Source organism: Scleropages formosus, chromosome 16, assembly GCF_900964775.1.
Source record: "Scleropages formosus chromosome 16, fSclFor1.1, whole genome shotgun sequence".
Taxonomy (NCBI): Eukaryota; Metazoa; Chordata; class Actinopteri; order Osteoglossiformes; family Osteoglossidae; genus Scleropages; species Scleropages formosus.
In genome coordinates, this window is record NC_041821.1 from 17122964 (window position 1) to 17135556 (window position 12593).

General features: G+C 40.2%; 2 protein-coding genes across 5 annotated transcripts; one reads left to right on the top strand and one right to left on the bottom strand.

The window, feature by feature from the left end:
* The first annotated feature begins 3526 nt into the window (after positions 1-3526).
* On the top strand, positions 3527-5324 carry rbbp9 (retinoblastoma binding protein 9). Its single transcript, XM_018750682.2, has 5 exons — positions 3527-3645; positions 3877-3919; positions 4020-4125; positions 4241-4326; positions 4711-5324. Exons 1-5 carry the CDS (start codon positions 3550-3552, stop codon positions 4929-4931), a joined length of 552 nt encoding a protein of 183 aa, XP_018606198.2. The 5' UTR covers positions 3527-3549; the 3' UTR covers positions 4932-5324.
* Positions 5325-5425: 101 nt separating this feature from the next.
* polr3f (polymerase (RNA) III (DNA directed) polypeptide F) lies at positions 5426-11974 on the bottom strand. 4 transcript variants are annotated; one of them, XM_018750678.2, is made up of 9 exons: positions 11873-11974; positions 11499-11616; positions 10796-10863; positions 10547-10614; positions 10313-10425; positions 8751-8894; positions 6975-7082; positions 6364-6555; positions 5426-6094 (listed from the first exon to the last, which is right to left on the bottom strand). In XM_018750678.2, exons 1-9 carry the CDS (start codon positions 11920-11922, stop codon positions 6017-6019), a joined length of 939 nt encoding a protein of 312 aa, XP_018606194.1. In that variant the 5' UTR covers positions 11923-11974; the 3' UTR covers positions 5426-6016. The 4 variants fall into 4 exon arrangements, with proteins under 4 accessions (XP_018606194.1, XP_018606195.1, XP_018606197.1 ...); XM_018750679.2 differs by lacking the exons at positions 10547-10614; positions 10796-10863 and having other exon boundaries at positions 11489-11616; XM_018750681.2 differs by lacking the exon at positions 11873-11974 and having other exon boundaries at positions 10313-10614; positions 11489-11562.
* Between the last annotated feature and the right edge of the window lie 619 nt (positions 11975-12593).

Here is a 12593-nt window from a genome sequence, read left to right on the forward strand (position 1 = left end):
CTTGTATTTTCTCTTTCAGCCTGTGGCCTGCTTAGATGGCTCCGTTCTTCATGCTCCTGCACACAGCTGTGGTGGCCTCATTCTTGATGGGCATCCACCCTGAATCTGTGAGCCCCACTGACCCCGAGGTGCTCCAGGCTGCAGATTATGCCATTGGCCTCCACAACCTGCTAAACAACTATACCTACGCATTCAAAGTCACTGCAGTCAAGTTAGCTGATGGGCAGGTATATTAGCTAGAAGAACCCGCTGCCCCGTCCGCATCACAGCATGACAAGTTCACAGAGATGGATAATGCAGATGGTCTCAACCGATGGTGTGGTTCCGTTCCGATGATCCCATTGTAAGTCGTCATAAGCCCGGGTGGTCATAAATCCTCAAGTGTATTAACTTGAAGACCAGCCGCACAAGTGATTTGGTTGCTTGTAATAGATCTGTTCCTTAAAGCTGTTTTGTGTATCTTGGTTCTGTGCGATGGTTATCAAATTATGCAATTTTTTTTTTTCCTATTCATCGTTCATGTAGCAGCAAATGAGAATATCAAAAAGGATAGAGGAGACGGCATTTATGATAATGTCTCGGACACGATAGACTCGTTATCCTTGAAAGTTAATCTGTGATCACTCTTTGATGCACCTATAGGACAGTTTGGCTTCTCCAGGCCGTATGCAGTCAATTCCACATTCGCAGTTGAGTTTATTGTGGTGTACAATGTCATCCTACATTTTCCCAGCAAAACAGTCTGGGCCTCAAAGACATTGTGGAAATGTAGTTTAGGGCTTTGTTCTTCAAGAATTGTGGTATCATATGCTGAACGATTGTGTTTTACCAGTATGTGTCATACAAATGATATGAAAAATAGTAAATTTTAATGCATTTAATTGGGATTGCTGCCAAGGGCAGTGATTCATAATTTGTAGGTTGCCTGTTCAAGTATTTGGAGGAGACTTAATATTTCACTTTAAAAAATGTACTTAACTTCTAGATGTAGGGGAGGGGCATAGTGGTTTGGCCTGTGCCTGCTGTGTGGTGGGTTTGGGCTTTGAGTGCTGCTTAGGGAGCCTTGCGATGGACTGGCGTCATATCTAGGTTGTCCCCCTCCCCCTTCGGCCCGGTGTTGCCGGGTTAGGCTCTGGCTTGCCGCAACCCTGCGTGGGACAAGCGGTTGTAGGCATTGCATTGCATTGTTCAAGATGTTGTATCCAGGTCTGTAAATTATTTGCAAGCTACTTTGGAGGTAAAATAAGTTTAAAAAAAATCGTAATAAAATGCCTTTTTTTTGCTCTTTGTTACAAGTGTTATAGAAGCTTAAGATTCACACTTTGGGTGACAAAGATGCACTAACAGCATTATTTTGTTGTAATTTTTAGATTTTCCCCCCTGCTCGGGTGATGTACAAAATGACAGTGGAAGTAGGACAAACTGTGTGTGAGAATAAACCCAACATCACCCTGACACACTGCAAGCTGTGGAATTCTGTGGGTGTCAAGGTAAGCTTACCATGTGGAATTCACTTGCTTAGACCTTTCTAAAAGCAGAAAAACTGGCCATTATCATATCATTCCTGATAAAACATTTTTGTCTGTATGCATTTAAACTTACTTTGTGTTGCAAACTAAAACCCTCAACATTTATGTTAAGTAGCTACAATTGTACTTTTAATGGACTGCGGTGTGCTTTATGTGGTTCGGCAGAAACATGCACATTTTTTCATTAAATCGTATATTCTAACTATGCTTTTTCTCATGTATTACTCTCTATTTGCAGATGATGACATGTGATTTTGTTGTGCTTACTGTGCCACACACCCACATCCCCAAACGTCTTCTGAAGGACCAATGTAACTGACTGGACTTTGGGACTTAAGCATAATTAAACACCAGTTTAGCAATTAAGGAGTGGACAACTAATGTAACTTAATGTTCACAGTATTCTTCTAAAAAGCTTTTTGTTTTTGTAGTTATTTTTTTCTTTCAGAGTCACTTCATTTAAAGCTATATTTTATTTCTATTATTTTAGAAACTAGGAAATGAAGTTTCAGGAAATGTCAAGGTATTTAACTTGTTTTGAATATAATTTATTATAACACTGTGTACGAGAGATCAATAAATGATTCAGCATGATTATTTCTTGTTTTTTTAAATTTAGCATTTTGATGTGGTATTTCATCCATCATCTTCATTAGTTGCTTGTCATGGCAGTCCAGAGGATATCCTGAAATGACTGGGTGCAAGGCAGAAGATGGCACCCAAGGCGGGATAGCAGTCCATCACAGGGTAGCCACACACAAACATACTCCCTCTCACACACACTATAAGCAATTTGGTATCGCCAGTTTACCTAAATGCATGTCGTTCAACTGTGGGCAGAAACCAGAGCACCCAGAGGAAACCCAAACGGACACAGGGAAAACATGCAAACTCTACACAGATTGAGTTGGGTCATTTGAATCCTTAGAGAAATAAATCATAGACATGTAGCTATTAATGCAGTTACATAAATCATTATGAAAAACCAGCTTCTTTCAGGGAGCAGAACTGAGGATGGACTCCAGGTGCATGTCATGGCTGTGCTTTTATTCGTGTTATTCTCAGGAGAGGGATAACAGTGAGCGATTGTACCCCCCCTTCCTTCATGCTATTGCATCCACATGCACACAGCTATGAGCCCAGGTGCAATTGTCATATATACAGCACAGACTTTACAGTAGTGTAACTAAAGCCTTGATCTCACGGTAAAATGAGACTAATCAAGTGTCAGATATATGTTAGTAATACTGTGTAGTGCCTCTAACCACATAGTGTCCACGTGATACTCGAGTGTTATAAAAATGTTCTTTGGAACTTTTATTAAACTACCAAAATGTGAGGTTATGTAAAAAGTATGAACTACCAGATGTTGTTCTGTACAGATTACCATCCAGTGTATCATATACTGCATCTCACAGCCCGTACTTGCTGGGTAGAACAAGTGGTTATTGATATTGAATGAAGTGAAGAATAACTGGAGTCAAAGGAGAAGCTGGAAGTAAGTAGTACTGCTGGAGAGCAGGGCGTGTCACGTCCAGGGAGAGACCAAGCAGGGAACAAGTGTGTGAGGATTTTATTCTGTTTTTATTCAGTTTTCCCCACAATAAAGCAAAACATAAGAGTATATTAACAACAAAAGGCAGCAGCAACAATACAATGCTGGCAACAAAAAAGTCTAAACAAAACCAAAAATAAATAGACACAGAGTTGCACAACCAGAACTTCCTCACGGCCTGCAGAAATATCTGTAAAATTAATACAATAACTAACAAAATTATTTTACCTAAATATAACGTAACACAGGGTAATGCAAAGCGGTATTATTATTATTGTATTCGCTTGCTACTATTTTTACACGTGAAGCCCTCGAACCCCTTCAAATAATCATCGTGTCTTTCGGCCAGCACAGGTTGTAGGCCCCGGCATAATATTACATGCACAGAAAAACTACAAATCCCACATAGCCCCCGGTGTTCGTTTTTCTCGTGTCCCGGAAGTGAGATGCCGACCCGTAGAGAAAATGAAGTGCCCTAAAGTAGTCATTGTTCCAGGGAATGGGGCTGGGGATGTAGAACACTGCAACTGGTATGGATGGACTAAAAAACAGATCGACCTGGTAAAAACAGTAAAACAATTTGATACGCTACCTTATTTTTAAGAGTAAAAATGCTTTTTTTTGTGTCACTGTATGTAGCTCGTTTGCCGCTAAATCGGAATCTGTCCGTAGTCACATGATCATGAGGCAGGAACACCTCATCAGCTACAGAAAACATAAAAAGTGCCTTTATGGTTTACATTACAGTAAGAGAATGTGTGTCCTCATTGCCTTTTTCACTGTGCCTGCCAGATTGCAGGCGTTACCTGCCTGCTCAGAAACATGCCTGATCCAGGTGAGTTTGTGGTTTCCATGGAAACTGAACATCGTCACATCAGTGCCACAGTTACACCCAGTGTCGATGTGTTGAGGAGTCTGCGTGTCTCTGTTCACAGTGACAGCGAGGGAGAGCATCTGGCTGCCCTTCATGGAACAGGGGCTGCACTGTGATGACAGCACTGTGGTGATAGGACACAGCTCAGGGGCCGCAGCAGCCATGAGGTGCCCTCTACACACGTGCGCACACAAGACACATGCAGGAAATTGTCATCACACTCATGAAGGGACTGGCCAACAGCGGTCTGAGTGACACTCTTCACTGGATCCTGTCTTTCAGATACGCAGAGACGCACAAGTTGTGTGCAATCGTGCTGGTAGGGGCCTACACCTCCGACCTGGGTGACAGCAATGAAAGGGAGAGTGGTGAGTGGTCTCTGTTACTCTGTGCTTAATCGTACTGAGCACAGAGTCCTCAGGTTGTGAAAAAAAGTCATAAAAAGTCAGTTAAAGTGAATAAAAGTCAATAAAAACAAGAGATGATGGAGAAATACCATTAGTTATCGGGCTAGTCTGGAGAGTGAATTGTCACAGATTAGCCAAGATAATAAAATTTTAAAAAGCAACGGTTAAGGAGGCACATGACAAAGTGCCCAGGACCAAAGTTCTTCATCTAAAATGTTCTAGTAGAATATTCAGCTGTGTAAATAACAATGTTACTGTTTTACCAGTGAGATGTACCAAATGCAAGATGAGGTGTAACCAAGTGCTCATGTAGCTCCACCCCATTGCATCCTTGACTTCATTCAGGCTATTTCAGTCGGCCATGGGAGTGGGAGAAGATCCGGAGCAATTGCCAACACATCGTGCAGTTTGGCTCCACAGATGACCCCTTCCTGCCCTGGAGTGAGCAGCAACTTGTGGCAGACAGCCTCCAGGCTCACCTGCACAAGTTCACTGATCGTGGACATTTCCAGAACTCACAGTTCCCGGAGCTTGTCAGCGCCGTGCAGGAGTTGTTACTTGAGTGAATGAGTTTTCAAAAATGAATAATAAGATGGAGAACAAGGCAAGTGTTCAGAGACCCATCTTGTATCACTCAACTTTTTCTGCTTCATTACCCACAAAGTGCATATTTTTGGTTTTAGGAGTTATGCTGGCTAACCTGAGATGTTACCACAGCCTAACCTAGGTATATCAAATAGAGACAAGATTAAGGCTGTCATCAAATCAGTTATGCGTAAATAAGGTGTGAAACAGTGGCTGACTATTTAGTATTGAACCCTTCCCATGCAAGGTTGACTTTACACACAGGTCCTGCTCTGTGTGCGTTTTCCCTGCTTTTGTCCAGGATTCATCTTTCAACTTACTTTCTCCTCTTACATTGCAACGGCATGCTGTAAAGATTAACTGGTGACTCCAGATTACCAGTTTTTTTTTTTTTTTTTTTGTGAGAGATGATTTAGCATTATGGATGAGTAACTCATTCTAAGTAGCATATCTAGCAGTGTAAGTCACCTTGGTGAATAAGGTGTGTGGGCTGGTAACACTACATAGAGTTCATTAGAAGTCGCTTTGGAGAAAAGCGTCTGTTAAACAAATAAATGTCTACCACCCTGTGCTTCCACAAGCTCCATACTGCAGAAAAGCCCTTGAAAAATTGAACCAGAATCTAATATTCCACAAGCCAACAAAAAGTCTTTATTTTTTCTATCTGTATTGTATTCGCAGAACTTAAAACCACAAATACATGCTGTTGAAATACTACACCTTGTAGCACTGACAGATATGAACATTCTGGTTAATAGTCTTGTCAGTAGCATATAGACAAGATGTTGAACTCAATATTGTTAAAATTATTTTGCACCCTAGCATTTGTTTTCCAGCTCCTACTAGAGTACAAAAATCTCAGTGCAATTTCCTCTGCACTGAAAAATAAGATAAGTTAATAAGACAGGAATATTTTCCCAGTTCCATGATTTTCTATAAGAAAAATGTATAATCATTAAATTGTTCTTCACAAAATAGTCTTCAGAATACATAAGTATACATGAAAATCTCCACTCTTGCTGTCCCTTGGCTTTTTCCTCACTGATCAATCACAAAGAGTCGGTGTCTAGAAGTCCAGCCACTCTGCCATGTACACACAGTTAGAGGGTGAGATTTCACCCCCTTCATGGCAGTCATCAAACACCTAAAACATAAAGCAATATGTGAGCTCAGAGTCTTGCATTTTGAACCAAGACACTGTGTGTGGAGTTTACATGTTCTCCCAAAGACATGCATGAAAGAACAACACGTAGGTGGGTCACCATGAGTAGAGTTTGGTTTGTTGGGCAATAAAGTGCAGAGCAGATAGTGAGAACCAACAAAAACACACAAAAAATAATCAAACCACTAAGTCTACAAAAGGTGCACTATTTCACATAGTTTAGAAAAAAGAAAAACTAATTGGACTCTTACAGGACAAAGGCCACATGGTGTCCTGACCAGGCCTGTTGGCTGAATGATGGGGTTGACCCCTCTGTAGAGCTTCATCTGACCATCCACACTGCCCACGGTGCCCTCCTTGGCCACAATGATGGTCATTTCCACCTTACCATCGTATATCAGTGTGTTCAGGATTGTTTCGATGTCCTCCATGGAAAGTTCCACCTAAAGACATGGTTGCTGCTGTTTCACATATGATACTTATTTTCTTTGCATTTATTTCAATTCTTAAGATACCCCTTTTAAAAATACCATTATACAGCACGATATAGTACATTTAAGTCACAAAACTCAATTAGTAGGCCAGATAAATTCCGGTCAGTATGCTGTGTCCCAGGGGGCCTGTGACTGCAGCAGTCGAAAGCCCCATGACATATGGACTTTATTTTAACCCCACTTATTTTAACACCCTAATGCTTTTTTCAATGCAAGTCACATTTAAAAGTAACTTCTAAATATACAGGTCTTCAGCTGCATAAACCTGCATGAATGTGCTGTACACAATGACAAGGCTTCGGTCAAAACTTAAGGGGTATTCAACAGCCAGCTGAAGTACGAAGTCACCTGGCACATTCAAGTCTCACCTTGCTAATGCCCAACTCGCAGATGTACTTCCACACTTCATGCGATGTGGCGAAAGAGCTGTTCCTCTGCACCATAGGGCTCTGCTTGCTGTCCCGTGCAGCCTCAGCCTGAGGGTGCAGGAGGATAACAGGTCAGTGCTAGTCTCCACCTCCATTTGTACACATTTACATTTATCTGATGCTTTCTTCAAAGCAGCTTACAATGATCTACCCATTTATAGAGCTAGATCATTTCTACCAGAGCAATTTCGGGTAAACATCCTGCTTAAGGGCACTGCAATAGGTGCCGAGACTACCTGTATCCTTTGCATCTAAAGGTGTCAGCTCTAACCACTGCACTAGCTGCTCCTCCATATATGGAACTCGCATATATAATATATATATATATATATAGTCACTATTTTTTTCAAAGCCATTTTCTTCACTACATTTCAGCCAAAAGATCACTGCAGCCTTCTTCTCTGGCATACACAGTATGTTACAGTTATCACTTCACACCACCCTGCTCATTTATGTTGACAAATCATTTGCTACTAAGCACATGCGTACTAATGACAACGTCCCCACACTGTCTCATTATATTGCTATTACAAATCCAGCCATGCAGCAGTACTATACTTTTATGGTGTCTGATTTTTTCAGCTATGGAAAGTAGCCCACACACATACAAACTGCAGTTAGACCCTTTGCACAATATATAACAAACAATAGTATTGGCAGGAAAGCATGAAGAAATAAAAAAAGGCAGACATTTGAACTGAAATGCATATGGAAAGTTAAAAATGTAAACAATGATTGACTCATTTCAATAGTGTGGCACAGCTTCTAATACCGATGCCTCACAACTCCTAGACTCTGGGTTCGCTTGTGGGTAGTGACAGTCTGTGTGGAGTTTGCATGTTCTTTCCGGGTTCACATGGTTTCCTCCACAGTCCAAATACATGTTTCTCGTGGACTGGTGACTCTAAATTGCCCATAGTGTGTGTGAATGTGTGTATAGGTTTCTCTGCAATGGGGTGTCACTCTACCCAGGTTTTACTCTACATCATGCCTCATGCTTCTGAGACAGGCGCCTAACCACTGCGACCTTGCATTAGAGCAAACAGTGAATAAAAGCATGAATGAACACCAAGATAAAGTCAAACACCTTCTAAAATTTCCTCAATCATAACAGTGAATTTTATATTTATTCACTTAGCAGACACTTTTCTCCAAAGCAACTTCCAATGACCTCTATGTAGTGTTATGAGCCTACACACTTTATTCACCGTGGTGACTTACACTGCTAGATACACTACTTACAGTGGGTCACTCATCCATACATCGGTGAAACACACTCTCTCCGTCACTCACACACTATGGGGAACCTGAACAGCATGTCTTTGGACTGTGGGAGGAAACCCGCACAGACACGGGGAGAACATACAAACTCCACGCAGACTGAGTGGGGATCGAACCCACGTCTTCTCACACCACCCAGGCACTGTGAGACAGCAGCGCTACTCGCTGTGCCACCGTGCTGTTTTTAAGAACAAAACTGAAAAGAGGAACATACAAAATACATGTCCACCTTAAACCTTCAGAAACCTTTCCATTTCGGAGAACAGTTACAGACGTGGACAATGACAGGAAATGGCTGAGGCTTTTCTGACAGCAAAGGGTGACTGTTCACAACTCCCAGTATAGACATGTACAAAATATACAACAAGCAATTTTATGTGGAGTTATATGAGGATTAATTTCTCCTGTTCAGGATGGTCTGCTCATACTTCTTACCTTGCTCTGCAGAAACTTGAAGCACTGTTGGTTCAAAACCTCGACAAATTCAGATTCAAAGTCCTGATCACTGTACCATGCACCCCCAGTAACTGAGCGGTCTGGTTGCAGATTATACAGCATGTAGACCTTTTTCTTAGAGGCCTATTGAAGAGATTAAATGCATCAGTCATGTGCACATCTTAAAATGGGCTCTTTTGTACATTCAAACAATTGAAACAACCCTTCACTTAAAAAAAATGTTTTCACATTCTAAATATTCCCTGCTACATATTATCAGACAGTGTAACATTTAGTTTCCAGTAAAATCAATAACAGAGTATAGTCATTTCTGCTATTAAACAAGTTTTTTATGATGCGAACTGGCTCATACTTTATTGGTAAACAGGGGAATGATACCAGTATAATGCAAAACTTGCTCTGCCTTATACACAAATTTGTCCACTGAGTAATATCAGCTGAACACAAAGTAACACAGCCGAATGCAGTGGCCCACGGAGGAATATGGAAGTGCCGATTGCAAGGTTTACCATATTACCAAAAAATAAGTAAGTAAGGTGACAAGAATGTCCCTAAGAAGCAAGATGGTGATAAAATTTGAGATGGTTACTGTAAAAGAAAAGCTTTAACACTTGAAGAAAAGCTTGGTGTTGTAAAGCATTTTGAACGAGATGAAAAATGTGACTATTGTTTGCGAAAAATGGATAAGTAGCAAAAACGAGGCATCTTTTTAAGCCCAAAAAACACCCAAACAATTTCAAGGCAATGAATAATAACCATCCACTTCTGGTGTTCCTATATCTTGTCCTAAATCTGCACCACTTTCCTCCTACAACCTCTGATGATGGTGGTGATGACCCTCTGCAACTGTCTTTATAATTCAGCAACCTTAACACCTCCTTCAAGCAATCTTCAATTTTCTCATGGTAAAGTCCTGAATTTACTGCAGTATTTGTTATATATATATATATATATATATATATATATATATATATATATATATATATTTTTTAACCTGTAAAGAATTAAACAAGTTTTGAAACTGTGCTAACATTTTTATTAGATGTGTAATTACATTTACATTTATTCATTTAACTGATGCTTTTCTAAAAAGCAACTTACAGTATTAAGGTTACAATTATTTACCCACTTCCACAGCTGGATAATTTTACTGGAGCAATTTAGGGTAAGTACCTTGCTCAAGGGTACTACAGCCAGAGGTAGGGATTGAACCTGCGACCTTCGGATCCAAAGGCAGCAACTCTAACCACTATGCTATCAGCTGTTGAATTTGTTAATGCTTTGGCTACACATTTGTATAGGATTTTGAATGATCATCCTAACCCTATTTCTTCCCCATAAGCCCTGTTATTTTTATTGCATAATCTTCCATAATACAAGGTTTTACATGAACACATCTATTGCATTACAGCAGAAATGATTGTACTGTAAACGAAAGCCGTATGTCAAGTATCAGAATGAGGGACCCGAATAAATTGAGGAAAAGAGAATTAAACACTAATACACAAAGCAGCCCTGCACTGAATTTGTTTGACACTTACAGCCACAGACTTTACAGCTTTGATGAGCTTCTTGCTCTCGAGGTTCTTCAGGATTTTGTTGATCTCTGTTAGGGGGAGGTTGCTCTTGTAACGGATATCTCTACTCCAGATTCCTATACAAAAGCGTAAAAAGGAAAGCAAAATTTGTAAAACATTTTCTTTGAGCATCAACATAGGTGCAGAGGCAGTTGCTCTAAATGACATGCTCACAGAGATGGAGATTTGGTGGCTTACCTTTGTTTCCTGCATCCTCTATTATTTGATAAACTAACTTCTCTTGGTTGTCAGACCCCTTCATTTTACTTAGGAAAAAAAGTGGGTTTAAGCACTTAGGTTGTATTTAATTCAAATTAAACTTGAGGACTTTTACAGCACAATCATTTATCAAGATGTCCATTTAAAGTAGATATTAACTATAGTCTAGCATTTTATTTCATGTGTGGTATTCGAAGAAACACCTTCTGACATGGTGTTAATGTTTACCTTGCGGTCTGTGTGTCTTTCAGTCTATAAAGTAGCCCAGTGCTGCTTCTCAGCAGGTCAAGCTGACCCTATTTAAAACACCATCAATACAACAGATTGATTTCATAGGAAAGAAAAGAGAGCAACAATATTTTGATTTCTGAAAGATCAAAAGAAAACAACTGTCATATTTGTTGCCTTTCACCTGAGGATTTCACGGAAAGCTATTTACAATTTTACCCATAAGTTGGATATTTTTCTGGACAAAAAAATAAAATCTACTCTGATCTCTTAAGTGCATGATAAACATGTACATTTTTATGTTTAATAATTTCGTGCTTAGAAATTGTAGAATAATGGGTGAACCTTTATACGTAGCTACTCGTGTGATGTATACTACTTTATATGGTGGGTTCTGGGAAATTCACTGTACGCTAGAATCACGTGTCTGCATCTAAATCTCCCTTTCTGTTGATGTAATGCACTCATTGTATTTTTCTCCGAGATGTAAGTCGCTCTGGAGAAAAGCATCTGTTAAACGTATGATGTAGATGTAAAATGTCAGACTCCAAGGAGAGCCACAGGCATTGGTGGCCTGTTCTTCTACCTGGGACCTGAACTGGAAACATCCTGTTATTGTGCCCAGCATGTACTTAAAAGACTGATACCTGTGTGGTCAAGTGTCAGAAATGCTGAGTGCGCAGATTCACTCACTCAGGCTTACCACAGAGAGCAGCCTGTTGATGGCCATGGCCCTCTGCTGGGCTTCCACATGAGGCATATCATTCTGGATCACCTGGTCTGTGATTCCGTGGGGAAACTGCTGACAAAGCTCCTTTATCCTTTTTTTTCCCAACACAGAAACACACACAGTCACCGGCCTGACTCATGGACAAGCTCTGCCAGCCTCAAACTGGCGTACTTCTTCTGCTATAATCAATTCACTTAGATTTGCATTTGGTCATTTTCACTCATGAATAACTCTTCTTGAGGAGAAGAAGAGCCTGGCAATTTTTTTAACACAGAACGATGGACGCGACACAGCTGATAAGAAACGGACTCTTCGCTCCTTTTCCAGCTTTCTAACTACACTGGTACCTGTTTTCGATGTCCACGGTTGATTCTTGTTTTACCTTCACTTCTGCCATCTTCGGAAAGCGCTACAACATCTACATCCAATATGTATCGCAATACAACATATGCAGGACGCCCTTTTACTGCGTCACACCTCACGCCAGTCGCTATTGGAGCGCGTAGCCAGGGGCCCTTTCATCTGAGCTGCGCCTCAACTTTTAGTAGACCACATATGTGCCTGATCGAAAAGACAATCACATACTGTACTCAACTTTTTAGCAATGTTATTTTGGCTTCAGTGTATGATACTGTTTTCGTCCCGCTTCTGTAAAAGTACACTGAGTATCGTACTATTTAGAATTTTAATTTGACTGTTGATTTCTAAATGATTTTTAACCATATAAGATGCAATAATTAATAGGTTGTGTTATGTATTAAGATGTTTGTGTAAACAAAGCTTGTTATTTCTACATACTAGTGGTCTAAATCAAATAGGGTGATTATAGAATGGGACACTAACATGAAGTGTCCATGTATAATTTTAAAGTTTTCTAAACTTTATTAACAACAATTATGACATTTGCCTTATGTACAAAAAAGAACCGGATACAGTAACATTATAATACGGGGATTACAACAAAGACCCTAATGTCTACAAAGACAACAAAAGCAATACACACACGCACATATGTTGCGGAATTCTATTAACACTTGACACTGTTCAGTGAATAATAAACTTTTATTC